Source organism: Siphateles boraxobius, unplaced genomic scaffold (assembly GCF_051911475.1).
Source record: "Siphateles boraxobius isolate OS27281-9 unplaced genomic scaffold, OSU_SipBor_1 191, whole genome shotgun sequence".
Taxonomy (NCBI): domain Eukaryota; kingdom Metazoa; phylum Chordata; class Actinopteri; order Cypriniformes; family Leuciscidae; genus Siphateles; species Siphateles boraxobius.
Window position 1 is genome coordinate 156,521 of NW_027508801.1, and position 18,089 is coordinate 174,609.

The window sequence follows — 18,089 nt, forward strand, 5'->3', positions numbered from 1 at the left end:
CAACTTGGGAATGGTCTGGGATGAGAAAAGGGAGGTTGCGTATCTCAGAAACAAGCCGTGAATGGGTTTCTTTCACACTGTCTTACTCACTCTCTTTTTGTTCTTTATTTACACTTTTTTGGAAGACGACAACACGGAAAGTCATTTAGAAACACATTTTATTTGAATAATTTGGCATATTTCTGAGTTGAATGGAATATTTAGTGAGAAATAAGGGGAGGTGCTTGATCTTATGCAAAGTTATTGTGAAAAGTAGGCTATGATGTCAGGGCCCCGCCCACATGGCTTTGCTTACATCAGCAAAAGAAACAAGTCATTAAAGAGGTTTATTTGGCCAAATATTAGGGTTTATTTTGCAAACCCCTGGTGGTTCCGGCGGGAACTGAAAGGGGTTTGTGAGTTGATGAAAAGCTAAATAAATTATAATGTGAAAAATTTGAAAAAAATAAAGAAGAAACACTTGGGAAACAAAAGAATAAGTATTTTGTTTACATGCATTTCATGTGGCCGACCGTTTAACCAACATCATAACAGTTGTGTAGGAATGCACAATATCTCGGCAAATATATCGGTATCGGCCAATATATGTTGTTTTTTAATGTTGTCATTATCGGCCTTATAAGAAATTCTGGCCGACATATTAAAGCCGATAAATACTGGATTACTTCCTTCAGATGTAAACTGTTCAACATGATTTTAATTTGCTTGAAATATATGATTGGAATCACTATAAAAAAAAAAGGAAAATACAGTTGTGCAGCGCAAGTCTGTCATATCGGCTACATAAAATTATAATGAGAACATTTTGATTGTGTGCTTGAGACATGATGAGACTTATTTTTGTAATCAGGCTCTCAAAAATAATATCAAATTTGGATTTAGATGTATCGGCCAATATATCGGTTATCGGCTTTCAAATAGGCAATAAAAAATTATCGGTTTATCGGCCAAAGTTTTCATATCGTTGCATCCCTAGTGTTATGAATGTGTTGTTAAAATACTGAAATATTAACTTAAAATCTGCTTTAAAATTAATATTTAGGTTAAAAAAAAGTTGACTGTCAAAAAAGGATTGGGAATCCCCGCTTTAGATTCGAACACTGTGTAATTAACATTTACACAGGACTTTCATGTTATCTTCAAATTAGATCCCTTAACGTAACCGGAAATGAATAAAAATAAAACCTAGCCTACTTGTGTCTTCTTCCTCCTCTTCTCATTTGCCCTTTTAAAACATGGCCGTCACTCTGACAGAATGCACACGTGCAAAAGCACGGACACACACGCTCATACATGCACATGCTAAAACATTGTCAACGGTAAAGAACAGAAAACTGAACGGCGGCTCTGCACTGAAAACCGCATTTCCTTGCAACAGCATGGATCTTACCCTCCCTTCGTGCGTTTACTCCTCTCTTCTTCCCTCCCCCTCTCCTCTCCTCTCACAACTCACGCACAGAGACACGAAACGAGGCGCGGCGTTGGAAATGCACTGGCTGACAGCGAAGGACAGCTGCTCTCTCTCGCTAGCTCTTCCCTTCCCCCACAGCCCGCCACACACACACACACACTCTCAGCGAGCACATGAGGACGGGAGGGAGAGAAGATGGAGAAAAACAGGAGGGAGGGGAGGGGCGGCCATGAAAGGGCTTTGTTTCGCATTTCTCTGACGGCTTTTGCAGGCCTCGCCGACGGCTTGACACAATAGCAAGATTCAAATTCTTCATCATTTGAGAGCAAATTCAAAAGACCAGAATATGCCAATTTAAGTAATTTTAATATTAATATGAATTAAATGAAAACAATGACAATGTAGCATTGAAGGAGGGATGGTAATTAAATGATTCTGATTCCCAATTCTGGGGGGGGGGGGGGTTTCAATAAAAAATATTATAAAAAAAAAACTCTAAAACTGGCAACTCTTTAATCAGAAAGTCATCAAGAGTCATTCAGACGTGAATCGGCACTGGTAGTGTTTTTTTTGTATATATGAATTGTGAAACTAAAACATCATGAAAATCATTCAGTAACCGTTTTTAAATTTAAAAAATAATTAAGTACAACTTGATTTAGATTGTGAAAAGTAGGAATGACCAGAAATTCCAAAATGTTAAAAGAAAAAAATATATAATAATAATTCCATTTTGTCTAGATATTAATAAAAACACTTAAAATCAATTGTTTAATCAATTTAGGCATCACAGCATTATAATGTACAGAATGAAAGATATTCCCCCATTTAATTAGCATTAAACAAAAACACTTTTTCCTTAACACTTTTATACCATTTGCTACAACACAACTCTAAAACTGATAACTCATGTACATTTGACTTGCCTGGATAAATGAAGGTGAAAAACAAACATTAAAAAGAATCAGATTGGATCTTGAATCAGACAACACTGGTTATTCGTTCAAAAAGAATTTTATGAAAATCATTCAGTACCAGTATGTTTTAACAAATGGAACTAGTTCTGAATAAGAATAGGCTAGTTCTCAATTCCCAACCCAACTTTACACTGAACTGGAATCAATGACGATGTTGAAATCACTAAGTATGAGTAGTAGTAATAGTGATGGTTGCCATAGCAAACACTGCTTAATTATAAAGAAAAAAGATGACTTGACTGTCAGAGTTAATGGAGAGAGAGAGAGAGGCCATCGCGACTGAATGGTTCCCACCCCGTCTTTATCTCCCGCTGGATTTATTGGTGAGGATGTAGCAATTACGCACCAGGCAAAACAAGCAACCCAATGTGAATTTTTCAATGTGAGAGAAGAGAGAGATGTCCTCAACGCCATCGCATAACGATAAATGGAAATCTAATCCCGTTTTTGGCATGTCAGCCGGGATTACACCAAAACTATAGCCTTCGGAAACAACGAAAGCCTTCCCATGTGAAGATAGCCTCGGGGAACACATTTCCTCCAAATAATGAAAGTGGTGTTAAGAGGGGGAAAAAATAACCTGGGTATTTACTAGCACAAGATCAACCCTCTGACAGGGAGAAAAAGAGAAACTATAAATCAATCCGTGTTCCTGTCAGCATCCCCTAAAATGGAGCTCTGCGTGCCAGAGCGTGTGGGCTGACGGATCGGTACCGTGGCACTTCTGCCGACGAGGTTTAAAATAAATACACAGCACATCACGCTAATCATAACGCATCGAGCGTTTACACCAAAGCTGGTGTGTTTTGATAAGGTTCTAGGAAACAAAAACAGCTGCCAAGAGCAGCTCGAAGAAAAGCTTAATGCGTCTCCAGGGATTATGAATGCGCACTCTCCAAAGCTTAAAACCCGGAGGGATGGGAATAATAATTTTTTTTTTTTTAAAGAGTCACCTTTACAGCAACAATACTTAAAGCAAACAATCAGCAAAAAAATGGTTTTACAACATTCCCAAGTTAAAAGCCTTAAATTAATTTCAAGCAGAACTAATCCATCTACTGCCAAAGAAACATAGCGGAGTAATACAAACGCGTGGTTTAACCTGATTACAGTTCCTGATGGAAACCTGACTTGGCTATACAAAAACCTTGCACGAAAAACTGAGGTACTGTTATCTTTAAACGGGAATAGTTTTGAGATTAATTCCATAGTGTTAACATTAACTATTGAAGCAAACAAAACTATAAACTGGTGGATTTTATGAACAGACAGAAGCATTGCATCACACCCAGCTCTTTAAATCTGGATTATCTTTGAGACGGTTTATTCACTGGCCGTCTAACAAATCCACTGAGCTGTAATCTACAATGGTAACTAATTCCCCACTTGAGCCAATAACATTGGCCAGCAAGGGTGTGAACCCACGGTCGGCCTGTTTTTCGACTCGAGCGAAGCTCCAGATGTTGGAAAACACAGTTTATGAGCAGCAAAAATCCAGATATTAAACATTTGCACACACGACATAACCCTCAAAAAGGATTTCCTGGATCGCCATCCAATAAACTTAACAACTCACGTCAGTCAGAGTTACGACACGCTCTGATCTCGCTGTTGGGGCAAATTCACAGTGTGTTGTGTGTTGGTCTCATAGCGATTGCCTCTATATTTAGGGTCAGAAATGCAGACTGCTGAATCAACACGGCTATAACGGATGACGGCATGAGCTGCAGACAAGCAAATGGTTTCAGTGTCAACAGTAGTCATATGTTCTTTACACCATGTTCAATGTAAAATGGCATTCACAACTCACTTAGCATGAGGCGCTTCTGAATGAAACTGGATATTCATTAAGAATATCTCGTAACGACGCTGAAACAAGGGCAACTAAAGTACAAAGACTTTAAAACATTCTGTTACAATAATCTTGATAATTATACTAATAACCGATAAATGTTCGAATTTTAATTCTATATTATTTTGTCAAAAATGATAAATAAAACGCTAAAAAAGGAAAATCAATGGTTTTTAAATGCTAATTTATTATCATTGGTGTTTTCAAATATTTTGATTGATTAAAATTATACGATGGCAAAGATAGGCCTAACAAAAAATAAATGAATTATCATTCACAGTTAATTATCCAATATTGGTCAGTAGGCTAGGCTATAATGTCAACCAATATTATAATAATTGAAATATTATATAAATTAAAAATCTGATATAATCTGAAATATCACAAGGAGGGGGCATAAATAAAAAAGAAACAACACACTGCATAAAAGTTACTTATTTTAAAACAGAACTAAAGCCAAAAGTCTAAAAAAGATTTAAATGGATCATCTCCTTAAAATATGCAGTACAACAAATAAGCAACCTTTAGCAATTAGCATTACAAAAGTGTGATTCTGATAAGCAGGGTCGGGGTATTCTCAGCACATTATAGATCTCAAATGCTGATTTAGTCCATGACTGGAAGTGCCTTATTAAAGAAGGTCGTTCCCCCTCGTCAAATAACCTCAGAGATGGGTTAAATTAGCCTGTGTCATTCTCAGGGCGATAACGACTGCGAGTGCCGTATTAGTGGATATGCTAGCAGCAGGTACTAGCGCTCCTGCATTCCTGCACGATCGTGCGAGGTGGGAAAACCAGCCCTGTCTGCCATCGAACGGCTTGAGCCCACAACGCCCCGCCCGCATCATGGGCTGAGGAAATGTGAAACCACTTTCGAGACGGTTAAAAAGCCGGTCTGGTCCCCCTCCCTGACACTCGATAACATCCCCTCCTCACACCTCGAGATCTGGTTGTTCAGAGGCATGAGGAAGAGGTATTTCGTGTTTTGTTTGAGCTGTTGTCGTTCCTCCCCCAAGGCCCCAAGTGAACCCCCTGTGCTTGTTTAAGGAATGTACCAGAAGACAATAGTGGCAGTCAGAGGAAGCCATGAATGGAGGCCATTGGTCGCAAAGCACTACAGTGCCAACAGAAAGGTTTCTACCAGAGACAAAGCTGAGAATGGCTTTTCTAACCTCCATAACAGAATCAAGCAAGAAGAAAACTACATCAAAAACGTTTAATTTCAAATTAAGAATTAGACCAGAATTGCAAGCATGTAAACGTCATTACTTAGCTAACACAATGCAAGTATATGGCACCATTGTTAACTGTTCTTGGACAAAAAAAGCAGGAATAGATTGTGAGTTATTGCTTTCTTTAGTAGCTAGCATGTTCACTGTAAATATGCTAAATAATGCAACTAACATTCTCATGGTATATTCACATCTTCACATTTTTTTACACTGGCAAAACGGTAGCTGATCTGAAAGAGTAAAATTATACTATTAAGAGAATGATTCACAGTAATGACCACCATAAACCCAGTTTTCTGAGAAAGCTATGCGTCTGAAGCGTTTCGGAAAGCACCAGAAAGTGAAAATGAGATTTACTTGCATAGAATGTTAATCGATACAGTATGTGAATGTTTTAAATGTTTTATAGTAAATCACCTTACTAAAACACCACACAACAGAAAATGCACTAATGAAACAGGCTTGAAAAAACAACAACATAAAAACAAGGTATTTTTTAAAAATCCTTTCACCTTCATCAAGTCAAAAAACTAAAATCTTTCAAGGATATTACAAACAGATCTCCATAGATTGGTTCTAAAGAAAACCCCTTTCTGCTCCTTCCAGTAGCCTATATTTGGCTGCCTGTCACAATTGAAAGCAAGCAAGGGGTCCAAGTGTTACATTTCAATGGCTCCCCTGGGACCCACTAGGTAGGGAACACAATGCTGTGAGTATGAACAACTACTGACTGAGTCACTCGCAAAGAATTTCTCATTTCAATTGTAAGCAGATCCGCTAGTCGATGCTCTCAGTTTGTAATGCACAGGCCAGGCTTAATAGTTGTACAACTAAAAGCAATGCAATACATTTTCAGAATTTACTGTAAAGACTACTTATTTAAGATAAACACCATCCCATTCATGCATTAGTCAGCAATGACCTTTGAAGGGTTTGCAAAAGAAAAAGTGTCTCGTTCATGTGGGGATTATGCCAAACTCTACACTCTTCTAAGAACAATCTGTCGAGGCATGGATTCTTGTTTTAACATGAGAGATCAAGCTACAAACTAGACCAGCTGCCAAAACTCCTTATGATCTAGGAGGCCGATAATTGAGTGCAATGAATAATTGAGAAAACCCCTACAATCAGCCAACAACTCAATTCAAACAAGAACGAGCAACAAGAAATTTGATCAGATAGAAAAATAGCATATAAATATTAAAAGATATCTGACACTGAACCCCAGTTTCTACATTTGGTACCTAACAAGAGAAAGGCTTAAAACATTCACAAGATGGTTATTTGATTAACAACAATTGGTACGATCAACTTGTTAGCATTAAAGCTGTTAAATTCTTGTATTCAAGGTGGAAGTTCTGGGAGTTAATATTGTTGTACCTCTGGTTATCTGGCCGCTGTCCTAAATCTCTTTTGGCAGCTCTATGCATTACTAATTGGAGATTGAGACCACTGAGCCAAGCATGTCAGTTTTCATCTTTTTAAATTGGACTAGTGCCAGAAGGAAATGCAGTGAGCAGGTTTGCACACCAGTGAATGTCAGGTTTCACTAACTCGATAGGTTCATTTCTAGACAGTTGGAACAGCGTTAGCTTTCAACCTCAAGCATGTTACACAATCACCATTTATAATACTCAACCAGATGCTTAATAAATGGAAACCTTAAACCATCCAAACTAACACCAGACAGACTAATGAAAACTTCAGATGGTTTCCCGTTGATAGACCAATGAAAACACCAGTGCACTCACCTTCTCACTTTTTACTTTCTTCATGCTCCTGCAGTCATTATTTTCCACTTCTTCTGGTTCGCTCTTAATAGCCAAAGGTGTGACTATTCCACTGGTATCAAGGGTAATATTCCCTAGTTGATCAGCACCACCAAGGTCCGAATTTTGCGTCCCCTCAAATGGGGTATTGCGTGCCTGGCCTAAAGGCATAACCTGGGCCGATGGGTCCTTTTCCAAGGGCACGTTCCCAACTTGTACCCCTTCGTTTTTCTCCTTCTTGCTTTTCCCAGAACCTTCCTTGTCCTTTTTTCCACTCTGAACATTACGGGAGGCCTTGTTACTTTTATCCGAGCCTTTCCCAGACGGTAAGGTCGTGGAACCGCTTCCAGCGATTGGCCCAGTGCCCTCGTTTTGAGTCCGTCCCTGGGCGTCCTTCTTGCCCCCATCAGGGGTCGAGGACTTGCTACTGTCCTTGGAATTCTTGCTACGCTTAGCTTTGGATTTGCTGTCCTTGATCGGTGGAGGAGGCACCGGGTTAATGAACTTAATGTTGTCAGGCAATGCCGCTACGGCGCTTGAGGCAGTAGCCATCCCGTCCCCGTCCTTGGTGCCAGACATCTCAAGCTTGTCTTTCTCTAAATCAGCGTCAAGGTCAATAATCAGGTTTCCTACACCAATATCCCACTCATCCCCGCTGTCGTAAGTGTCCACCGCATTCGAGTCCACACCTTTCCCGCCTGCAGTGCCACTACTGAGGGACATCTTAGTGCCAGCGGCCCAAGCGTGCAGGGAGGTCTGACCTTCTCAGACAACTGAGGCGGTCGTGAAGCACATTTATGAATGCCTCAGGGTCCTGAATGTTTCCCCTTCCCGGTAACCCACATTGTTGCCCTGGGGGAAGCAAAAAACAATGAGAAAAAATTTAAGAAATTAGGAAACGTAGAAAAATACTATGTTTTAATACCATTTGACAGGACACTGCTCTCATAAAACAGGTTTAGTAATGTCGACTTTACATTTTCCATATATAAAAAGGCTTTGCAAGCTGTACCACACCACATGAATTATGTAAGGATTATGTAAGAATTTGTAAGTCGCTTTGGATAAGAGATTAAATGTAATTACAAATACATCCTAAGTAATTGTTTCAAACTCAGGACCAAAAAAAAAAAAAGATAAAGCTGATTCATAGTCATGGTCACCATCAGCGCACCGTCAATCTGTGCTCAGAAAACAGACGTTGCATCACAACACATGGAAACACTTCCCTCAATCATTTACAGGTTTACATTAAAGAACTGACTGCTGGACTCAAACATGCCACTGGTTTGGAGACTACGTAGTATTGCTATTCATTTCACAAGTTGAGAAATTCTGACGCTGAAATACATGCTAACATGATTTTAGAAAGTTGACAGTGCATTGTTAATTACAACCGTTACAACATAAAGCAGATCATGCTGTCAGCATACTGAGCCCTCCACATCTCAGTTTAAAAAGAATTAAAAGCTAAAGAAAAATTTACATAAAAGATAAACTCAGTCAAATAGTGTTGTTGCAAAACCACTTAAATACTCAGCCTGTAGACTTAACCCTAAAGGTTAACCAGTGTCAAAATATTACATTTAAATATTCAAAACAAGGTAAGCATCAGATGTCCATGGCAGCTGGACTAAGCACAACAGATTAGACCAGAACCTAAAAGGTCTTAAATCAGTTTTAAAAAATTTAAAAGACATGTCATGATGCTGCAAAAAATATTGCTAAAAACAAACAAATACCCAAATTGTGTGGGATTTTTTTTTTTTTTTACAAAATCAGGGTTTTTCCTATTTTGAAAATATTTTGGTGGCTGCCAAAATTAATGTTTGTCCAGCCAAAGATTTATTTGATCATTTTAAGTGACCATGTACCTGCCGTTCTGCAGTACTGGTCCCCGCTGATAGCCATCTGCTTTGAAGAAATGCTCCAGTGAGTGTTTGTGCTCTGTGAAGAGCATCAAAGACATCATTTACAACATGTTTTTGCATAGATCTTTGTAGCCAATCACAGACAAAGGCCTCTCGGTTAAGCGTGTGAACGGAATGGCCAATCAGATGCGTTTAAATTAGGCAAAATGGCAGTTTTTGTTCAGCACGAGTTTTTCACACTCGTGAAACCTTTCATTGTAATCAAACTTTAAACACGATGTCAATAGGAGATTGACTGCGCAGCGTAAAGAGATTCATTGATTATAACAGGAGTTTTCGCAAGAGTGCAGCTTTGTGTACCTCACGTTGAAATTGACAGCTTCAGTGATTATAATGGCTGCGATCTTTGTTCTCTTTCTGTATGCAATTATATATTTTTCATGCTGCTAACTACACTGCAAAGTTTCTGGATTTACAACCGTATTTAAATGTGCAATTGAATGCGATTGACAGTGATAACAAGGCTATAGCAATGGACGGAACAAAAAAAATCGAATACTGTATGTCAAATTATCTGTCTTGGAGTGGAAAATAATAGAATGCCACTTTTTCTATGTATGGTGTAACTTAGTTGTTCATTTAATTACAAACTTTTCAAATCAGTCTACCTTTTTACATATAAATTTAACGATTTTTAAATATAAAATAGTTCTAAGAACTTTGTTGTATGATCTGTTTTTTTTCATGAATAAAATGATAAGTTAATATTACAAACCGTTTTCTGTATTTATTTGGATTTATTGTCAGTACTGGGCTCGATAAAGCTGAACAGGATCAAGATATTACACATAAATAGGTCAAAACATAGTAAACGTCAAACATTCATCAATATGTTAAATGATTCACAACTATAATCATTTTTTCTGTGGACATGAATCACACAATTAACACTTTGCAAATGTCACTGATCTTTAGGACCTTTAAATAGAAACAGAAAACCTTTTTAAATGTCAAAGATGCCCATGATCTATTTTCCATTAGAGATTCTCAAGAATACTAATTAATCCATCAAGCACAACCAGAGATCTAGCTCTGCATTCATTCAGTCTTGAACAGTACTGGAACAGACAGGCAGTGATTAAAGGTCAAAGTCATTGCCCATAACACTCAAAACAATTCTCATAAAAGACTGTTCGAACCACAAACTGGTTTAACTGCAGTACTACAATTTGGTGGTTGTCTAATAAAACTAAGCGCTACTTAAGTTGAAAAGGATGAGTCCAGCTTTGAGCTGCATCTTAAATAGCCGCGGAGACAGATGGTTGAATGAGAGGACACTAATCAGTGGTTTGCTGTAATCCGTCGGTCCACCAGGGAATATGGAGTGTGTCCTGCAGGAAGCTTTCCAAACGTCTGCTGTTGGAACCCAAGATAAGACCAACTTCCACTATCACAGTCATTCATCAGTCTCCTGTTTCTCGAGACACTTTGAAGAGCTTTGAGAGGAGAATTATTTTAAACAGCATTTTAGAGTATTAAAGGTGATACCACTCAATGTTCAAATGTTTTCTACTAGGCTACTCGAGTTGAGGCAACATAGTTTGATTTCCATAAGAGTGTAACGGATGCTTTTGAAAATAGGGATGCACCGATATAAACATTTTGGCCGATACCGATAATTCTTTATATTTCAAAGCCGATAACGAATATATAAGCCAATAAATTGTTATACTATTTTTGAGAGCCTGACTACAAAAACAAGTCTCATCATTAAAAGCCATGTCCCAAACACACAATTATAATGTTCTCATTATAATTTTACGTAGATGATGTGACAGACTTGCGCTGCACATGTTGCACTGAACTGTATTTTACTTTTTTGAAGTGATTCCAATCATATTTCAAGCAATTCAAAACCATCATGTTGAACAGTGCGCATCTGAAGTGTCTCAGCTGAAGGAAATAATCCACTATTTATCGGCTTTAATGTATCTGCCATTTTCTTATCAGGCCGATAAGAAACGAAAACACCAAAAATTATCATATATCGGCCGATCCCGATATGGTGGCCTATATATCATCCATCCCTATTTTAAAACATTGATCTGCTTGAGTAGCCAAACGTGTCAACTTCTAACTCGATCAATAACGTGAGTTTTGGCTGGGACTTTTGGGAAATAGGTCATTATTTTTGCAAGAACGTTTAATTCTGATTGGGGCACTGAATAAAGAACATCTCCTTAAAAAAAAGTTCTCCTTGTGGAATTGTCAAACATTTATAATCTTAAACCTGAAAATAGAAGTATCCATGATATAAATGGAATAAATCCAAAAGGTATACAATCTACTTCCTGCGGTTAAAATGTGTAATTATTAGTTACTAGTTAAAACATGTATGACAGTGAGGCTTAAGTGTAACTTGCCCAGGAAAATTGCCAATAAAAACCTTTACAAAACTCATTCATATCCCAACATGGCTGGTGATGCAAGCCACTGTCACTGTTCTCACACACAACCTAATCAGGAACCGAATGATGAAACTGTGCTTGGTGCTATCGCTAAAAAAGGGGGTAAAAATAAACCTTTTGTCTGTTCTCCGCTCAAACACTGAAGGCAAAAAGACAAAGCTTTGGACTCGAGCCAGACAAGGACGTGCCGCACATGCACAAGTTTTGCTTTTTGATGTCGTTTGATGGATAATCAATCAATATGCCCTCTAGAGGAGCTGTTTATTGAGAAGTATAATTCAATTGTGCTTCTCTTCATCTTTGGCAAGTATAGCTAAAGGTAAAGCAAACACCTGTGTTGGAGCGGCTCTGGAACAGATTGTCCTTTTCATTACCCCAAAACTCAGGTACTGGTGCCCTTCCAGGGGCCGTAAATAACGGTACTAAACTAATTTAGCTTTCCCTGCCACATGCCAGCGAGCAGCGGGAGCGCTCGGGGGAGGAGAGCCGTCTTTTCCATGCTCTCGACACGACACGGGCCTAATTAACACAGGCATCCACTGCGGACGCCTCGGCTTGATGGAAAAACGTGAGCTGAAACTCAAACGGGCACTTGTGCAAACGCCTCGCCGAGATGACAGAACCGAGGATCAATACCTGTCTCGCCCTTGTTTGATGATGAAAAACAGATAAAAAGAGTGAATACAATCAGGGATGGGTTAAAGAAAAACCAACAAGAAGACAACAAAGATGAAACATAAAATCAAGAGTCGTTACTCAGGAGAACCCTCTGACCTGATTGAAAAGCACTCAGTGCCAGAACGGCCTCTGAGTTTTTAAATTCCCTTTTGGCAATTGAGTAATTGAGATTCTGTTATAAAAAAGCGGTTTCAAAGGTTTCAAAACTGACAGGCTCTTCGTCAGTGTAAATCACAGCTCTTTCTGAAGAGCACAGGCTCAGAGAAAGGGAGGGAAGCACTTCCCGTGGTTAGATTACACACTGCATCAGATGAAAGAACCGTCAATTGCGTTTTCATCTTCCCCTCTTGGAATTCTCCCTCGCCTTCTTTCAAATCGAGAGATCTGTAAGAAGACAAGTGTAGGATTTGATCCCAGAGATGATGGTAAGACGGCCGTCCTTTCTATCTGTTCTTATTAGGCCCGATCGGTAGTTTCCCAAACGGCCAACAAGCTAGTCCTGCCAACCTCATAACTTCACCATTAGCCAAATCAAACACAGGCCAACCGTGTTAGCGCCCGCGAAGGGAAAAATTTGATCCAACCCAGAAGAGAAGAGAACAGCTGTCCAGGGCCGGTGTGGAGGAGTTGGGTTGCTTTGTTCAAACACAGTAAAGGGGGTGAAATACTATCTGCACTTGATCTACTGCACATCCCTCAATGCTAACACACAGAGAGCGATTTCAGCCATGTGGCAATACAACTGATCGAACTGTCAAACACAAAATGCAAGGCTTGCACCATATAAATCAGGGATAATCTGTTGTAAGAAAAAATTATGTGGACGTTGAAGATCTGAAAAATGAAGTTTATACATACAGCATAGCAGTGGCAAAGTACACGAAGCACCTTGGGTTCACCGGCGTCAGAATGAACTCAGAATAATCTCTGCTCCAGCATTTTATAATGCATTACATTTAGGGATGCACCGATTATTTCAATAATAAACCGAGGATAACAATAAAAGTAATAGCCTTCCGTTACCACTGAGATCGGAAGGATTTGTCTCTGTGATAAATAAGCTCTTTTTAGGGAAGGAGCAAATTTAAATGTATACTGTAGTGTAAGTTGGATCAGAGTAGACTATAATTCCTTACACTGTGGTTAATGCACATGAGCCTCACAAGAACATAACTGCAAAAAAAGTTTTCATGGCAAAGCTGTGGCCAAACATTTCAAATTGAATAAACTAAATTATATATATTTTTATTATAAAGAAATAACGCAATAAAAAGCTAAGATCTGCTGCATTATCAAAATATTAATAACTAAGACACATGTAGCATTTAATGTCTTTATGCCACCAGATGTTAGAGTCGTTAAGCACCACATCAACCTATAAATATTTTTCCAGCTCTGCCAAACACAGCCAAGCCAAATACTCAATTACAGGGGCAGGAAAGGGGGCTTCTTAACGAGCTATTTCTAATAGTGTGCCCGCGGGCCCGTACACTCATTCCACGCTAGCTGCCACACCGAGGGTCCACCGTGTAATTGGATTGTGTGCTTGAACTGCTGACTGAAATAGAAAAGCACAGGAAGCTTCAGGTGATGGGAATCAAGAATCCTGCGGGGTCAGCCAGACTCCATCTCGGCAAAATGTCAGGAGCAGCGTCCGGTCTGAAAGCACAGCAGGACCTCAATTTGTGGCTGTACATGATGTACCGTTCTGCATTGCCCATGAGAAGTCTGTTTGGGTGCAACTGTCTGCCAGGTCGTCGATTGCGGTAAGTCAAGTGTACATAGACATGCCCTGAAGACCCTGCAAGCAACAGACCTTTTGCTTGGGTTGCAACTGAAGTTCTCCAATCAGAAGCTATTTCCACACTGAGGATGTGACGATGAGGACATTTTCTCACCGGTTAATCGACGTGTGATAATACTGGTATCTATTTTAATCGCTAATTCCAAAGGGAAAGTAAAATGTGCACAGGCATTCATAGCGGTGTGGAGCAAAGCAAGCGTTTTCAATTAATTCCCATGGAAGTTGAGCTTCCATAGGAATGAACTGTGCACATTTAACTTTAACATTTCAATTTCTTGAATGGTGGGTTCATTATTATTCTTAATGAAAAGCACAACAACAAAACAGTACAATGACAAACTTGCTTAAATAGGAGCTTTTATATTTGGCATTGAAACCAAATCTTCCCCCTTCGCCTTGTCAGTCAAGACAGACACATTCAGTTTTAGATTGTGGTGTCTGTTCTCTAATTGAACTAAATGATTTTTATTACAATAAAAAAGCAAAACGCCGGCAACACCGACTATCACAGCAAGCCTAATCTACACTAATATGGACATATTTGAAAACAAATCTTTTTCTCTACATTTTGGCCTTCCATCGACACTGAGGGACGGTGCTTATGTTTGGTCTTTCTGTATCTTCTCAATTAGCTTTAAACGTGCAGTGTGTGATTTCTAGCGGCATCTAGTGGTGAGGTTACGAATTGCAACCAACAAAAGTTACGGTGGCTGACAGGAAGTGATGTCATCGTCTGAGACAGCAGAGAGTAGCCAGTTCAGCAATTATGTTTACTTAATTATTCAATAAAACTACATGTTATAGCGAATATTAGTGTTACTTGTTCATCGTGTCAGTGTTTTATTCGCTGAACTAAGCTTGCTTCCTTGCACAAAGAGCAACATAGTAACGAAACGCGTTTTTCTGTTTAGGGCCACTGTAGAAACATGTCGGCACATTTCAATGTAAGGGAACCCGCGGTGTGTGTAGGCAGAAACTGCTCATTCTAAAGTAATACAAATATAACGGTTCATTAAGTAAGTCTTTATACACCACTGAAAACTTCTTGTTCAAGGTAGTGAGGAAACGCGCTCTGTAGCGCTGTGTGTTCGCTGTCGGTTACGCTAGAAACATGACCACACAATATGTCGACCTCCATAGAAGGGGGCGCCCGCGGTAATGGAGATATAAATGTCTCATTCTAAGGTAATAAAAACATAACGGTTCATTATGCAAGGTCTTTATACACCACTGAAAACATAGTTATGGACATTGCTTTTTCCAACGTTTAGCCTAAGCATGGACAAGAACCACTACTGTGGGCGGAGTGCGTTTTGAAAAGAAAGTTTTCAAATCTAATTAATGTAGACACAGCCCAAGAAGCCAGTCAGAGAGCAAACTTTGATGATGATGCTCAAAGATAAGAATGGCAAAGGTGAAAAAGAAATATCTCTGCCTCCTTTCATCTCAATTCCCCTGTGTGTCAATAAAGCAGGCCAGACGTTTCCCTCCAAACGCTCTAGCGTGAACAGTAACTGATTTGGCACCCGGGATGACAGGTCCCGCAGTACATGAAATCTCTGGAAGAGAATGCGAGGACTTCGGTAGGGTTTACAGCCTTCAAGTCACAGATAATTTCCAGCCTATTCACAGAGAGGACAGAAATACTGTCCGCAGTGCACACAGAGTACCCGGGCTGAGAAGGCTGACAAGATCCCAGATGGATTGAACAGGCTTGATGGCGGAGGAAGATCATGGTGCTACTATTCACAAGGATGGCTTCCTGGCAAATTAAACAAAATCATTCTCATCCAAGTCAAAATCAAACCAAACTTTGTGCATCACTCTTTCAGTTCATTCTAAACCCTGACGGACTTTCCTCCATGGAACACAAAAGGAGAATCTCTGACAAATGTTCACGCTGCTCTTTTCCTCACAAGCAGTACGCTTGTCTCTGAAAATGACAAAACAGTGGCTACGTTTACATGCCACCAAATAATCCATTAGTAATGGGATTGATGGCTCAAACGGACTGAAAAGCCTTCATGTAAACACCTTAATCGATCCGATTGAGCTCGATCCGAATGAAATGTCGATCGGATTGAAAGGGCCGGTTTATTCCTTTTCTAATCCGATCGAGAGAACAAGTAAACCATTGATCGGATTGAGAACTGAAAGGTCTGCGCATGTGCAATGTCGAAGAAATAGCGTCATGCCATTATGACGTGCGGAACGAGCTGTTTTTCCTGTTGGATAAAGTGTCGTATAAATGAGTGTCCTTTGTCTTCAAATTATGACAAGAAATTAGGGGTGTAACTAGGGCAGAAACGATTCCTCGAGGTACTCGAGTTACTCGATTACAAAAATTCCTCGAGGCAAAAACTCTGCCTCGAAGCCTCGTTAAATTCCTACGTAAAATGTAATTCACTATACGCGGATCTATACTATAGCGCGTGATACATTTTGAATTTATTTGGCACGATGGCGGAGAGTAAAGATGTCCATAAACGGCAGAGAATGTCTAAAGTTTGGGATCATTACATACTTAAAAAGGAAGAGAACAAGGTGCAATGTGTCTACTGCGCAGTAGACCTGGCACAACAGTACGACTTCAATGATTCAGAATTTGAACCGAAAACATCCACTCCATGCTCTCACCAAGCGTCACTGAAACATTAACCTAATGGTCTGTTCACAACGAACGCGAATAGAGCGTCAAATAGGCGTCTATCATGTTTAGTTAGACGCTTAAACATTCGCTCGAGTTAAAATTTTTCAACGTGCGCGGAAGACGTACGCATCATTCGCGTCTTTGCACTGACTTTGTATAATCTACTCGCGCAAATAATTAAAGTTGCGTTCGGTGTGTGAACCCCTTCACTTACACACACACACACACACACACACACGCACACGCACACACGCACACGCACACACGCACCCTCGTCTCTCTCACGCGCCAGTCAGATCAATTGCGGCAATGCATCACATATGCTTAAACTTTCATGTAGCCACGCAACAATAATTTCAGCATGCATTCACTGTATACACCGCGACGTGATGGAGGAACACATTGTATTGCAGTCTTTGCGAGACCTTGTTTGTATGTCACGTCTTCCAAATAGTTACAGAAAACAAAAAAAAATGAAATTCCCCAGCCTGCTTCTCCAAATCCACTCGTACTTTTGGGGAAGACATTTTAATTGGCTACCAAAGTAATTGAGCATAGAACATTGTTGGCACTTATACTAAATGGGTAAAAATTGCAATAAATAGGCCTAGTTTTGGAGCCAAATGTTGGAGTTGGAATAAGTTTTTTTTGTTTGTTTTTTGAGAAATAAAAGCCAAATGCTTGATCATTTTACAGCCACATCATTTTCATTATGCATTATTTTTTTTAGTTGTTTAAAAACACACAAAAAAGTATCCGATTACTCGATTAATCGATCAATTAAGTGCTAGATTAATCGATTACAAAAAGAATCGATAGCTGCAGCCCTAGGTGTAACGGTTCACAAAATTCACGGTTCGGTTGGATACAGTGGTGTCACGGTTCGGTACGTTTTCGATACAGCAAAAAGAAAGAAATGCAAGAGAAATGTCCTATTTATTAAAAGAAAAATTATTTTTAAATAAGTGAGAGTTTTCCTACATCTTGAAACGTTTAGTTTTATAAATGGGGGTAATCTGTGAAGGATGAAGAAATAATGTTTTGGTCATCACATTAAAAATAACATTTAAATATGATAATATTTGAGTTTTGAAGTGCTGGAAAAAGATGTGTGATGTACTTGAAAGCATTTTACTATTCCTGCCAAACTTCCATGGTTACAGTGAGTGTTACTACAGTAAATCCATGGTGAATGTTGCTGATCTGTGGACTTAAAGTCTATAACTAGTTCATTCATGGAACAATGTTTCTCCTGGTTTCCACGTCAGCGCTGTTTGATCCGTTAATAACGGAGATATTTTAATGCTTCTCACTAGATCTCGCAGCGATGTTATTACTTCAGTGGAGAATTCAAATGCTTTGTTTACTGGATCTCTCA

The 18,089-nt window shown here is 39.3% G+C and overlaps 1 protein-coding gene across 5 annotated transcripts in view; it reads right to left on the reverse strand.

The window, feature by feature from the left end:
• The window catches only part of znf609a (zinc finger protein 609a), a 157,299-nt gene that overhangs the window by 75,518 nt on the left and 63,692 nt on the right, over nt 1–18,089 (reverse strand). For 3 of the 5 annotated variants that reach the window (XM_077235429.1, XM_077235428.1, XM_077235426.1), the window contains exon 2: nt 7,223–8,092. In XM_077235429.1, coding sequence (XP_077091544.1) covers nt 7,223–7,963 — 741 coding nt within the window. In that variant the 5' untranslated portion in view covers nt 7,964–8,092. Of the gene's footprint in view, nt 1–1,390; nt 1,546–7,222; nt 8,093–9,114; nt 9,241–18,089 lie in introns of those variants that run through there. The other 2 variants (XM_077235427.1, XM_077235432.1) reach the window with 2 other exon arrangements.